At 37.3% G+C, this 14,802-nt stretch overlaps 1 protein-coding gene across 2 annotated transcripts; it reads right to left on the bottom strand.

Annotated features, from left to right (window-relative positions):
• Positions 1–1,021: 1,021 nt before the first annotated feature.
• On the bottom strand, positions 1,022–13,605 carry C1QTNF3 (C1q and TNF related 3). 2 transcript variants are annotated; one of them, XM_062513609.1, is made up of 6 exons: positions 13,318–13,605; positions 8,269–8,380; positions 5,888–6,042; positions 3,091–3,220; positions 2,291–2,390; positions 1,022–1,181 (listed from the first exon to the last, which is right to left on the bottom strand). In XM_062513609.1, the coding sequence occupies exons 1-6, from the start codon at positions 13,603–13,605 to the stop codon at positions 1,022–1,024; spliced, it is 945 nt and encodes a 314-aa protein (XP_062369593.1). The 2 variants fall into 2 exon arrangements, with proteins under 2 accessions (XP_062369593.1, XP_062369594.1); XM_062513610.1 differs by having other exon boundaries at positions 13,522–13,605.
• Positions 13,606–14,802: the final 1,197 nt, after the last annotated feature.

The following is a 14,802-nucleotide window of genomic DNA, read 5'->3' as shown; positions in this document are numbered from 1 at the left end:
CTTTCACCAGTTTAAATACTGAACTGGCTTAGCTGCTGCTTTGCAATGGCTTTTCCTGAAATACTGATTCTTGGAAGACTGCTAGGAAAACTGTTTCAGCAACTTCACTGTTAAGTAAATATGCGGTATTATAAGGTGCATCCTTCTGAAGGAGCTCCAAACACCACGAAGTTTGTGTATCTCTGTGCTGTTGGCATATCCTGATTTCTCTAGCGTATATGCCTTTGCTTTGACACCCTGCATTGGGTTACATCAGGTTTTAAAAATACTAAGGCTAGGGGGAAACATTACAGTTCCCCTGCCTGATCCCCTTCACACTGCAAACTAAATTGCCTTAGCTTCAAGCTGCTACTAAGGCAAGAACTACTGACACTCTTCTTCTAAGACAGAGAGACTAAGCATAAATATGTGCTAAAAATCTGTGAAAAATGACACCAGATACATCTTCAGAGGTTTGAGATGGGTATTCAATAAACCTGAATCTTTGTCATCTAGATTTTCACATTTTTTCCTTTGATTTGAGCTCATTCCAATCCAGTACAAACTTCTTCCTTTAGATCTGGTCTCACCTGAGCCTGCTTATAATACATTCAGGCCTGTTTCCATGATGCAAACTTAACATGTAAGAAGAACTGAATAAATGATCCAAAATTTTTGAATCAGTTGTTCAATTCCTGACATATATTTAACTAAAGTATATTTAAAGATTAAATTGACTTTATGTAAACTGCTCTTTAAATTCTTTAAATTCATTTTCCTTTGTTATTCATTCACTTTTGGGGAAGAGAGCAATAGCAACATTTAATGATTAAATAGGTGCAACCCAGATGATAATACATACTCGGTGAATCTGTGTCAGCTACCCTACGTAATTCAGCTCATCTCTGATACACAAGTAGCAGCACATTGCATTAAAACAAGGCTTCTTGATCGTCCAATGTTATTTCACAGTCCAGTGAAATATACCAGTTCAAAAAAAGCTATTTCTTCAGATAAACATCTATTAGGTTGTTTCCTTTTTTTACTTTGTTTCAAAAAGAAGGAACCCAGCAAAGGTGGAGAAGCGTTGATGGTCCCCGTGGAGGGCTCCATTTCCCATTCGCAGCCAAACTTCATCTCCTTTGGCGAGTTTTAGGACTGCGCTATTTCCTGAAGTATCTGCTTTCCCTTTGGATTCATAGCTAAGGATGAATATTGTAACAATTCAGCTTTTCGTTTATTAACAATGACAAAACAAACAACTTTTAAAAAAATCCAATAAATACATTGTTATCCTGAGCAAAACTTTCTTGAAAGACTTGCCAACACTTTTTCAGCTTTATAAGGAAATTTTGGCAGCTTTCTGCATTTGATCTCCTAGTCAAATTTTGCACCTCACTAAATGCACTAAATTATTTAATTTCTTTCTTCAATTCTGGAATTGTAACTTATTTTTTTTCCAGGACACAGGAACAAATTTTTTGTTTAAAATGAAACACTGCTTATTAATCACTACACTACAGATTTCCTGTGATGCTTTTTTTCCCTTGAATTCATCCCAGCTAGTTTTAAATGCCTCCAGGCCAGGAGGCTGATGTGAGCTGAGCCCCTGTGCTCCCAGCACAGGCAGTGAGTAGAGACAGGCAGCTCTCTCCATACTGAGCCTTTCATTGGAACATGGCCCACATTTGTTGTGGGCTGACCTGGCTTTGTCTGAGTGTTGGTCCCCTTTCTTCCATCTCTTGCCTTTTCTGACATCAGTGATTTAGGGGGAATAGAAATGAAACACTTTTTCAGAAAAGATCTATTGGGGGTGAAGCAGCCTGTAGTGGTGTGTTAATGATGAAACAGCCAGTAAATGCAATCCGTACTACTTAGTCATCTTACTCCTTACTACTGCAGCTTAAACACTTTCCAACTTAAAAGTAAATTTCTCTGCCCTTATGTTAGCAAGACTGTAACTAGTCACTGAACTCTTCATTATTTCCTTTCTCTGACAAGTAAAATGAGGATGAAGATATGTTTTGAATGATACCACTGAATTCCAGCCCTGACTTGCACTGCTAACTCCTTTCCCCTGAGTTTGAGGAAATGGTGATCAAGACTGCATTTTAGGTTCAGCATCTGTGGTGTGTATGGTTCAAATATGCAAGCTGAGGATGGTAAAATAAAATAGTTTTTCTTAGTGGTTGTTTTACCCTAGAGAATTTCTTCCAAAAAATTAACAATTTTACATTCCTTGAAATGTGAACTAGCTATCAGATCCATACAAATGTTTTTTTGCATTAAGATGGCCTGGCCCTTTACTTACCTATATAAGCTGAACACTGTATTACCATTATGCATCAAGTACACGTACACTTCCTCCACATCTTCATGTTTCATCATATTGAAAGTAAAGAAATAGACCCCTGAAAAGGTTATAAAATACAACTTGTTTGTTTTATAGAAACAAATAATCATGCTGCAGATTTGTGCTTCTTGCTTAGAAAACATAACAGCTGTCGACAAAGATGCCTTCCAGTTGTCAGCAGATAATTTGCTTCTGCTTATAGTGTTCCAAAATCTGATTAATTTTAATTCTGCATATGGCAGGGGTTGTTCTTCCTGCATCACAGCTGCATAAGAGGAGGGGTTGATGTGGCTGAAAAATAACCCATGAAGAACTGCAATGCCTCATTTCCAGCCACACATCTGTTGCAGGTCAGCTCACAGCTGAAGTGGCATGGGGGAAGATGGGGATGAAGAGATTGACAGGAGGCAGGAGGTGGAAGAGTCAACTGTGAAGATGCTGCTGCTTGCTGCAACATCAAGGCCATGGTTCTGTCATCACAGTGGCTGAAGTGCTAAGAGCCACAGCAGAGCAGACAGTCCTACTCCCTCCCGAGCCCGGGCCAAGCCTCTTCCTCCTGCCTTTGTGTCAGCAATAGTCTCACTGGCTGGCAAGACCTCTCTTGTCTTGCTCAGTTTTCAATTCATTTTTCTGGAAAGTAGACAGCAAGAGCTATGCAGAGAGAGTGCAAAGGCAGTTAAATAGTGCCTCATCCTTAATTGACTACACTTCTCCCTGTAGCTTCAATAATTGCATTATTTTGTTTTTCAAATGCTCACCATTCACTGGAGCACCAAATCTCCCGGTCATGACATCAAAAAAATTCCCAACATTGGTTTCAACACTGCTGAAGATGATCCCACTGTTCTGGTTGCTGAAGTGAGTAGCCATCGAAGCCATGAATGCGACCTGGAAAAATCCAGTTCTTATTCAGGTAGTCATTCACAAAAAGCACATGTATAGGGCAATCAGGTACAGATTTTATCCTGTATTTGCAGTCTTTTTATTTTCCTGACAGAAACGTTCTTCTAGGGCTTGCTCCAAGGCCAATAAACTCCAGTTAACAAAACTCCCATTGAATGAAACTGGAAGAAGACTAGGGTTCTCATATTCAATTGGACTATTCATGACTGCAAAGTAAGTGTATAGTCAAGTGTTTGCAGTTGAAGACCTTAATTTCATATTTTATTTACTTTTAAGTCTTGCTAGAATGATGCAACGGCAACCTAGTATTGAAGTGGATGGTGTTTCTGACAAAAGTGTTTTATGTAGTTTTGATGTATTCCCCAATTCATTTAAACGGGACATTGCTTTTAACTGCATATGTGAAAATAAACAAAGCTCAGTAAAATCCATGCAGATTAGTATTTCTTGCTTAGAGATATATGAAGCACTTTTATTAGAGGTCCCCTGGAAGTGCAGCAGCTGGGACTCAATATTCAGTGTTTGTTCTGTCTTGTCAGTTGCCCTCAGTCTTGAAAACAGAGGGTGGTGGAGACCAAGAGGGGAAAATAGGAAAATGAAAACTGTGCTTCAGCTTCATGTTTCACTTCTTGCCATGGAAATGTTTCATAGAAGGCAGTGCAAAACATCCCATACCAGACAATTTCAATTACCCTCAGAAAGATACCAGGGAATGACCCTGCTAGCTCGCCTGGTCTGAGAAGAGAGTGACCTTTTCTGTAAGTCTGTCATCCCCCCACACCATTATGTGAGTAAATTGGGTAGCATCAGAATCGCTGTACCTTATTGCCAGAAGATTACACAGAAATTTGGCTTTTTATTTCTAACTCAACTTCTTAAATGACAAGTGTTCAATTGAAGCTATTACTACCCATCACAAAAATGAGAATTTTTTGTGAGATTCCAGCTATGCCGGTATTTAAGAAAGAAAAAAACAGCCCAAACTCCTTTTGATTTCAGATCTAAACCAGAACAAAACCAAAACAATCAAATGCAAGTCTGGATCCAACAACGGAAATCATTAGCCATCTGTTCAGAAATTTAAGGAGCTCCAGATGTGAGCTGAAAGCTCGAGCTGATTTTCCTTATCCCTGCATGGATGCATTTTCTGTGACAAATTGTTAATATTTTGCTTCTCAGCCAGGATCACATCAAAGTTCATCGTGTGTTAAAGGAAAGCAGCTGCAGTGGCAGATTGATGGAATTTATTGCTTTTGTCTAGATTCCATTTCACAGTCTCTTTGACCCTGAGATACTTTTTGTGGGCTGATCAGAACAACAGAAAAACATTTTTCTCCCTAGTCTCATTATGAAGCAGCAGGTCAGCATGGATACACAAAGTTTTTCAAAATAATCCTGTATTTAAAATAGTATTGTCTTCAAAAGTGTTTTCTCCACTATACTTCACCACTGACTTACACACCACTGACTGTAAAATTCTTAAGTATAATGATAAGAAATAATATTATATACTGTAAACATTTTAAAACACATCTGTTAAAAGAAGTGACGGAATTTTAAGTATTGGAAATAGGTATTACAATATGAGCTTTTGTTGTTCATCCTTTTTCATAACTCATCTTAAATTACATGACTGCCATTGTCTTTATGTAAGAAAGGAAATAGTGGTAGTTCATTTTAATATAGTAGAAGGACATATGTTAAATATAATTAAAAGTATGTTTGTAAGATATTCAGCTATACTGTGAGTATATATTTTATGTATTTATACATGCATATATTATATATATATGCATATATATGAATATATCTATATGTATCTGTGTGTATGTATATATGTGTGTATGTATATGTGTGTGTATATATATGTTTGTGTGTGAGTGTGTGTGTGTGTGTGTGTGTGTGTGTGTGTGTGTGTGTGTATACATACATACATACATACACAAGCTCTCTGATATCTGTCAGATTCCTGGGATTTAATTCCTGGGATTCACAGCAAAAGCTGTGAGATTATGCCAGTATAAGAGTTGAGCTCAACAGCTCAAGCTTGAACCCATATTTAAATGCTCATCTGGCTTTTGAGTTACTCATTCGTAGGCAAAACCTACATGGCCCCAAACATGTTTAAAGTATCTAGACATAGAAATACAAGAAAACTACTGAGGGGTATTTTTTTAAACTAGAGGACTCTTACTGCATTCAAAAATTCTGAGCCCGTACTTTGAGTAGCTGGATATGTGTGCTTCTGAGAACCTCACAAGGCCTGGCTGCCCTGAGAAAAATTACTCCTTTACTCTTTCCATATGCTGTGGGAAGTGCAATTATTTATGTGATACAGCTTGGTAGGAAAATGATAGTTCCTGCTATTCTCCTTTAATAACCCAAATATTGGCTTTTTGCCCTCAAAGGGAAGCACATATGTTTCTTCCTGCCTATTTCTCAGCTGGATTCTGACTAAAGCTTTTCTTTTCCAGAAAGATCTGGCAGAGCACATTTTTCAGTAAGGACAAGGGCTGTATACGCCTATTACAGTATTAGTTTGCAAGGGAATTTGCCTCTTAGGTACCTTGCAGTAATAAGGTACTGTTTTTTCAGTGAAGAAAACCATAACCTGGGATTTGCTGCAGCCAATACAAGCCAGAGATGTTTTACCTGTAGCTCTGGGGGAATCCCAGGGTAACCCTTCTCGCCTTTGGGTCCATGATGTCCACGCTCTCCTCTTGGTCCCATATCTCCTTTGTCTCCTTTCTCACCTTTGGCTCCTTCCTGACCAGTTGCTCCATTATTTCCATTATTTCCATGATTTCCTGAAAGGAAACAGAGCCTTCTGTTTTATTTAAATAATTTATTGTATTTTAACAGGTAAGTGTGACAGGGTCCTCTTCTACCAGCTTGCAACACGGGTACTCTTCAGTGCCATAAACCTCAGGTTGAGCTGTAATGGGTAAGAAACTTCTGTGTGGTCAGGTTGACAGTAAAGGTTTTGGTGAGCAAGTTTCCAGAAGGACATACATTTTGGGAGTTAACCCTCATGTTGTTTTGATGTTGCTCTATAAACTGATGGTGTCTCAAGTCATTGCATTGTTGGGGAGATGTTCAAGAAAACCTCAAAAGGAGAAGGGTCAAGGAAAGCAAAACTCACTTTCTATTGACAAATACTAGGTAGCCTGCAAAAGTAGTTTTGCCTTTGCTTTAGTATAAAAACCAATTTCCTGGTAAATTAAGTAAATCATGATAGGATAATATAATTTTGAATAAGATTTTGCTATCTTTAAAACACATCCACACAGATGATGAATGGCTGTAGCATTAAAGTTGCTAAAATCTGTGCTAAAAACAGGACAGTGTACATTTGCAGGGTGCTGGTTAGCAGTCATTTGATTGCATAGTCCTACATTTAAAGAAAGACAACATTTTTATAATTAAGCTTTTCTGAGATGGATTATTATGTGTAAAATAGTAAAAAGACTCATTACAAAACATACTCATGCATCTGCAGTATTACTTATTTCCTGGTGTTTACTGACTAAAATTACTGAGCAAATGTCTATGCAGCTGACAGGATTTTAAAGTTGGCTAGAATCACCTGAGCAATTGTTTTGCCTCCTGCAGCAAAAGCCTGATCTTTCAGCTCAGGGGATTAATTAATGTAGTAATTGTTCTAATTCTACCTGAATTGAAGTTAAGTTCCTTGACACTCTGCTTGTTCTTTGACTACTCTCTCTGATTACAAATTTACAAAGAAGAATAGCATTGAGATCAAATCTGATGATTAAGTGATCCTTCAGAGGTTTTCTATTAAGAAAACAAAACCTTTGAACAAGGAAGCCAAGTAGTGAAAAAAATTATGGACATTTTTTTTTTTTTTGATAGAGGAATCTCCAACTCTTAAAAATAACAAGAATGATCCTTTATGTGAAGCCAGAACTGCACTACCACTTCAGAACAGAAGTCTGTTCTGAAGCAAGCAACATTTGATTCAATCAAGGGGAAAAAAACAACTGCTGCTCTTCCCCTTACGGACACAACAACATGAAATCCAGCAAAAGAAGGAGACAGAAACCCCAGGGTGCAGGAGGCTGCTGCCAGACCTGTGTTTGTGGTACCCTGCAGTGACAGAAAGTGGGACTAAGACAGGAGGGAAGGGCAAAGCTGGGACAAGGCCATGACCCAGTACGTCCACTGCAGCCTTGAACATGTGGGTCTAGTATAAAATTGTATCCTGCTTCTAAGAGTCCAACAATTTATTAATATATAACGGATCACTGAAATGCATTTTTATTGTGATTACAGAAGATGTAAGCTTTTGAAGAAGAGGCAAGTCTATCTTTCAGTGACCTGTTGTTTTATGATGTACTTCTGCTTTAGGAATGGTGATTTCCAAATCCCCAAAGGTAGCTTCTGTAACAAACTTTCACCAACATGCAACAAACATTTTCCCTTCTGTAGGCTCTTCTATTTCCATATCAGTTGTAAGATCAAAGTATATACTTTTCTTGTGTATGCTGTTCTTCTGAGCACATTTTTTTTGTAAAAAAAAATATTTTTATTATGAAAGACAAGATCAAAGAAGGCAGTGAAGGAATTTCTGCGAGAGAGCAGAAGCATCTATATTTCTGTAAATATTGGCTAGCACTATGCTAGAGGAAGAAAAGCCCTTGAATACAGTACACAGTAACACAGCTGAACATACAAAGGTCATCACAATAATCAGCCCCAGGGAACAAGTTCTTCCAAGTTTATTAGGAACTTCATGCTGTTTCAAGACACACCAATTTTCCCTAGAGATGTAGTAAGATTACTCTCAGTATGAACTTGTGAAAGCTGAATTTTAATAACAAATAGGTTTTCAGTGGAAAATACCTTAGAATATAAATGAAAATACCCGTCTTCTCTGAAATTACAGAAAAACCTGTTCCTGAATCTGTCCCCAAATACTGAAGTTTGGGCCACTCTAATAGTTCACAGAATAACCAGTAATTTATGGCCTGCAATTTAGACTGATAAAAAAGTGAATTAAACTTCATCTTTACCTGGCATCCCAGGGGGCCCAGGAGGTCCTGGGGGCCCTTGGTAGAGTCGAACTCCAAAGTCACCTCGGCAGCAGGAGCTGCAGTCTGGATTCTGTGGTCCAGGCTGGGGGGGCTAAGTGCACAAAAATAAGCTTTAAGTAGCTCATTCATGGAGGACATCAATCTTATGCATGTTGGTTACAGGGTCTTCATTATATATTTCTGTTTATATACTTAGTAAGTTTTCAAAACAGTTCTTATCTGGAATGAAATTCTCACATAGTTAGGTTGTCCCTGAAGATGTTATTTTTGGAAGATTTAAATGAATAGCTCTCAAAGCATTTGAAATTCCATATGAATATATTTTTAAAATCTTGTCCTGTTAAATAATGAAGGTTTTTAAAATAAATTAATACCTAGTAATGAAATTTAGATTAATATTTCAATTAGATTCACATCCTTATCCCACATTTCATCTGACCCTTGATGACAAACATAACCATGTACAACAAGTGGTAGGACGCAAGGGACTTGATTTGACCTTCAGCAATGAACTCCATTAAGCATAAATACAACTGTGTTGGTCCACCCAAAGAAGACACTAAAAAAAATCTGTGCAGAATATTTCTCTTCCTGATCCCAGACCTGTGTATTTACAGGTTACTAAAGCTGGGAGACCCTAAAAAAGTGCCAAGACACAAGACAAAAATTTAAATTTACCACCTACATAAGGTGTTAGGGGCTTTTGATCATTTGTAGTGGTGAATATGTAAGTATGAAAACCTATATGCTGACAAATTAAGCAGCATATATAAAATAATGGATTTATTATGCACAGCTCAGCTACTATTGTAATCAGTTTAATAATGGTTTTGTTTAAGTGATTTTATTTTCAATATTATTGTGTTTATACTAATGGACACTCACTCAATTCTGACTGGATTTCATTACTTAGTTACTACAGATCTTCCAGTATGTCAGATAAGGCCAAGGTCCAGTGCTTGATTTTATTTCTCTATCTCCTCGTTTGTTCCCTCTTTGTTTCTTTCCCCCTACAATTCTTTCCTAATATCCTGAGATGCAAATCTGCAGTTCTTAAGATCTGGAGAGGGATAGTTAACACCAATCCAAATACTACCTTTCTTTAAATCATTGTACTATTTGCCTTCCTTCCCCTTCTTTTCCCTAATCTTTGTCTTTGTCAAATTACTTGCCCAGTGCAGACTTACTGGTTTAGTGACAGAAAATGAGCCTCTGGAAGGATGGGAGCTGTCAAACAAACACACAGATGAGCCATCTGAAACTTTTTGCCCGTGTTTAAGACTATACCAAACACACCCTTAGAATTCATTGATTTCAGAAGGCTTATGAACTTATGGGTATAGAAAATTCAGTTAATGCCACCACCAAAATACTGCAGCTCCTCCAATGAGACAGACACATGCCATGTCCAGCTGGAACCAGTGATGGTGGAGTTACCATGGGAATAAAGGCCAACTTGACAGCTAAACAAATATCCTTCATATTAAAGAGTTATGGAAAAGTTAAGACTTGCCAATGGATGGAAGGGCTTCATATTTACAGGATTTGGTTAAGGATATGATTTTTAGATTAATTCTGGACAAGGTCTATACTTCATGAGAAAAATAAGTTCTGCCTCTTGAACTGTCTCTTCCTGGAGAACCTGTTGGTATTTTTCTGGCTGTTGTGTCTCTTCCAGTTGTTAGGCAGGACATAACTGACAATTACCCAATACACTTTTTATAATTTTCCTAATATGACACAAGAAGTATCTCTGCTTTCTCATTTTCAGTCCTTGAAAGGGAGCCGAGTACAAGAGGACTGGAATTGTGCAAGAATTTTGTACCCCCTAAAAGAATAATGTTGATTTTTGCACTGAGATTAAAATCTCCAGCTTTTTTAAGATAGTGTTTCATATGCATATTAAATGGGAAGTTGTATTAAATACACACCTGCCAGGAGCAAATAAGTAATATCAGCCTAAAAATATCCAATGATTTAGAATGGTGGATTGTAACTGGGGAAAGAAATTAATCCAGCAAAGTGGACTGCATGTAAGACTCTCTGTGCAGATGCAATTTATCTTTTTCAGATAGTGCACTGAAATCTTGAACAACTTTATTAGAGATACAGCTATTTTAAAGTTAAATAGATACAAGTGATGGTCATAACCAAGTGCCAAGTATTTGGCATTACCTCAAAAAAGCTCATTGGGTTCTTAAGTGTGAAATAAGGCAAGTCCTGCCTGTCTGGTTGTATGTAACAGTTCCACTGATTACAAAATAGCTGTTTATGCCAGCTGTGAAGTAATTAATCTATAACCTTTATGGATTCTTTCACTAGGAGAAAAAATTATTCATGGTCAGCTGCCAGGGATGATGAATATTTAGGATTTTCTTTTAATCTTTAAAAGCAGACAACTTCATGAAGAGTACATTTAAAGGAAAAATGTGTTCCTAAAGTAAAATTTTGCTCAAAGGTGACAGAGATTTGTTGCAATCTATTTGCCAAAGGCATCCTTTGCAGCCATTCATGCATAAATTTTGTCAGTGAATCTTTGGCTTTGCTGACAGAACATGAATATGATTTAGGATCTTGTGAAACGCATCTGCCACATTGATAATCCTAACACTGATAGAAAACTGGAACTGTTTCTGAGGCTATTTGCTGAATTTCCCATGATTTAGTATATAGGAGAATGATCTAGACAACAGATGGTCTATAAAATTCCCTTAAAGTGGTGAGCAAGTCATTATTGGAGACCCAGCCCTTTTTGACTTCCTGATTAATTTTATGGGTTTCTGTTTTATTATCTAAGACAATGCTGAAGACAAGTGCCTCCACCATTTTTGGCTTCTATTCTGAATGCAAAGTAGTCTCTCTCTGTGGGCACTAAGACCCTCCATGCCCCTTTGCCAAGTAAATAAACAAACAAAATTCAAACAAAACACTGCTTGGCTAGCCATGTTTGAGGATTTTCAAAGAGCAACATGAAATGGAAAAACGGTCTGTCATGATTATCTTTAGTCACTAGGAGCTCTTGTTCTTGAAAAATGCACGTTATATTTTACACAAGTTAACAGCGATGTGGAAACTGGCTTTGAACCCAGTGCAGCAAAGACAAAAGTAACAAGAAATGCTATCATCTCTTTTCCATAACAGGGAACAAGACCTTTAAAACACTTCAGCAAGACAGTGAAATTCCACAGCCTAAATTCTCTTTAGCTGGGTGGAGCTATTCCATCTAAAACAATCAAGAAAGCAGGAACATAGGAATTGAATAGTTTCCACATAACTCAAGGGAAAGAGGGAAATTTGACATCAATTAAAACATGTCAGTGCCACCTTTATTCTTCCTCTGCCTAGAAATTCCTGGAGTCCGGAAGTGGAAAACACATATTGCATAAGCCACTGTGATGGATTATCCCTGTCATGCATCTGCTAGTGCTCCATTTCATTTCAGTAAGCCAAAAATCGCATCATTTCCCCAGAAAAGATTGCTTCCTGGAGATGGACTGGCAGGTAAATGACTGCCATCAGCTGTACTCAGACTCAGGACTCGTTTTTATTATCACAGCCAGTTTCCCCAGCAGGCAGTTCCAGATGAGTTGCATTAAACTCTCTGATGAGAGACACATGCAGCCCAAACACAGTGACACTTTCTGCAAGGGAGAGTTTGAGCCCTAAATAGTTGTGGCTTTGCATTAAATCGTGCATTATCTGAAATTGTGTAATGTTAAAGGGGAATCTTTTGTACACAGCTGCAGAATTCTGCCTGCAGAAAGGAGGACTGCACACACTGACTGGCTCTTTGGACTGTATACTTTATGTTTTACACTGATTAATTCTATGCAAGCACAGTTTAACATGCCTACAGTTAAATATCTGCTTTGCTGAGTGCACTGGAGGAACATATAACTCGTGCCCAAGAAATACAAAATGCAAAGTTTTCATACAGGGAATACAGTGGTGTATTAAACCTATTCCCGTACTGTGATGTTTCAGTTCTTCAAGCCCAGGACAGGTTTAAAATCAAACCTCTTCTCTACTTATCATAACACAGGTTATTATTCAACACTTATCTTTATGTTCTTGATTTTGGTAATTCAGAATATTATCTTTTGATCTGAAAAAAATATTAAAACTCCAGAGGGTAAAAGGTGAACTATACAGAACTCAAATATTTGTATCAGCTGTAGAAAAAGAGCACTCATGTTCTTGATGTTACTCAAACACATCCATCAAAAAAACCACTTCATTTAAGTGGAATTTTATTTTGCCTAGTGCTAGAAAAAGTTTCATCTTCTGCCCTTCAGATAATTTTCTTTCAAATTCAAACTGCAATATTTTTTGTATAATGGAGTTATACCATTTTCCCTGTGTTACAAACTACTGACTGTAGTATGTAAAGTGCCATGAAAGGCATAAAAAGATTCTCAGCTTAAAATGCAGATACTGCAGACAATTTAGAGTGTTATTGCAAGCCTTTTTCTTCTTAAATTCTCAGTTTACTTATTAAATCTACTCATTACATTAGTATTGGTTTCTTTCAAGCTACTCCTTAGAATAAAATTTTTGAACATTCAGAATTTCATTATGTTTGTCTCAAGCTCAAGAAATATAATTTATATACATAACTTTAAAGTAAAATTATTCTCTGTTAATTGAATCTCTCCAAATACCTCTAGAAATTCTGTAATTTTCCTTCACATTCAAATGAGTTAGCAATATCTAAAACTTTGATATATTAAATAATTAATGCCTTGGGATAATTAAGAAACTGTATTTCAGAATATATGATTTCACAAGTTCACAGTTTCAACAGAACAGAGCACTGATGCCTGTGTTGAAACCAGTGTCCCCAACCACTGCTACCAACTCATTAAAAGATCCTATAAAGCAGCCCAGCAGATTACAGACTGATACACAACTTTAATAATAATTATTTCATATATATATATATATATATATATATCACTAATAATGTTAGCAAAAAATAAAATATCTCATTAGGTTTAAAGATATCTTTAGAAGATTAATTCAGAGTACCTGGACTCTATCTGAGGTAGTCAGTTCTACATCATCTACCTCTGGTCTCAGGACTTTATGGTCTGTAGATGTGCTATTATCAACAGTCCACTCTATAAGTTGATTCCGCTGTTTCAATATTTCCCTGCTTCTGGAACCTTTATGACCAGTCTGGTGGTGACTTTGCAATATTTTGGCCACTGGTTTATAAGATCTTCTGCTCACCTCCATGTATTCATCTTGACACAGGCAAAATGGAAGAAAAAATAAAGCCAGTAGATGCCAACTGATGAAATCCTTCTCTGCCATGTTAATCAAAATAATTTTTCAGGAGTCCAGCAAATGCCTTGCAGAAGGAGAACCTCTTTGCTGCAGACGTTATATGGTCCTTTCAGCTTTTCCACTAGTAAGCCTGGCACGGAGACCAGTACCAGGTTTTATACGCTTGCATGCAATAAATAAAACTAAAAATGCCAAAGTGACAGGATCCTTCATCCAAAATCAGTCATGCTCCTTTAAACAAACCAGGCATTATTCACCACTTCACCACCACAAGGAAAATTGATTTGTATGCTGGAAATGACCACAGCATTTAATGGACTCCTGTGGTTCCTATTTGGGGGCATTAAAAAATGTAGCACCTTTCCTTTGGCATGTTTTTGTTTAAGTGTGAAAAAATGTGATGGAAATGGGGAACATGTGGCTAATGGTTTATGCTCCTTGATTAGACATGGAAAGGCTGTGAATTCACACTCTTAAATATCTTTTGGACACAGTCACCTTTCTTATTTGCCAGGAAATTCACACACACAACTGCGTCAGCCCAGTCCGAAAAATCCTTCCAAAAGCAATTAGGAAACAAAAGCACAAGAGGAGCTTTTGCATATGAACCTGACCCAATGCCTGTTTCTGAGTACACTTTTCATTCACTAGAAGAAAAATATTGAATTTCTGTCAGTTGGCCAACAGTGGAAGGAGACCGGGTAAGTAACTTTAAAAAAACTGAGTTGAATTCATATTCACAGAGCCCCATTTCTCAGCATTAGTTCAACATACTTGTTCAACTAATATTTTCTCCCTCAAGTTCCAAATGTTTTCCTAAATGTAATTGCCAAACCAAGTTTTATGTTTTCACTGCCAAGTAAATATAAATTTACCAGGGGCTTATTTCAGACTAAAAGAATCAAATTATATGTGTATAATAATAATATCCTTATTTTACTTTTTGAACCACCCACTAGTATTCTCTAGAAAGCCATAACTGCAGGATGCAGTTCTGTACACGCAAGCACAAGCACACCCAACCTCCCCAAAAGTAACAAGCTCTTTGGTCTATGAGTAAGTCTTCACCAGTACATGGCTGCAACAACATTACAGAAGAAGGCATTAGTCCTAGGAATGATCCCCAGCCCTGCAATGTGATGGTTGCTGAGTGATAGTAGGAAAGTGCTTGAATGATGGAGAGAAATGATTGTCAGTTCCATGTTCTGGGTCCTTCTGGGAGAC

This window comes from Cinclus cinclus, chromosome Z, assembly GCF_963662255.1.
Source record: "Cinclus cinclus chromosome Z, bCinCin1.1, whole genome shotgun sequence".
Lineage (NCBI taxonomy): Eukaryota > Metazoa > Chordata > Aves > Passeriformes > Cinclidae > Cinclus > Cinclus cinclus.
This window is presented reverse-complemented; position numbering and strand designations above follow the sequence as displayed.

Bases quoted from the DNA above. Each gene is read 5' to 3' on its own strand.
- C1QTNF3 (XM_062513609.1), bottom strand. From the start codon at position 13,605: ATGGCAGAGAAGGATTTCATCAGTTGGCATCTACTGGCTTTATTTTTT. The intron at 6,043-8,268 runs GTAAAGATGAAG...GTTTCCTTTCAG, and splicing joins TGGGCCCCCTGGGATGCCAG to GAAATCATGGAAATAATGGA. The intron at 3,221-5,887 runs GTAAAACATCTC...GGATTTTTCCAG, and splicing joins GGATTCCCCCAGAGCTACAG to GTCGCATTCATGGCTTCGAT.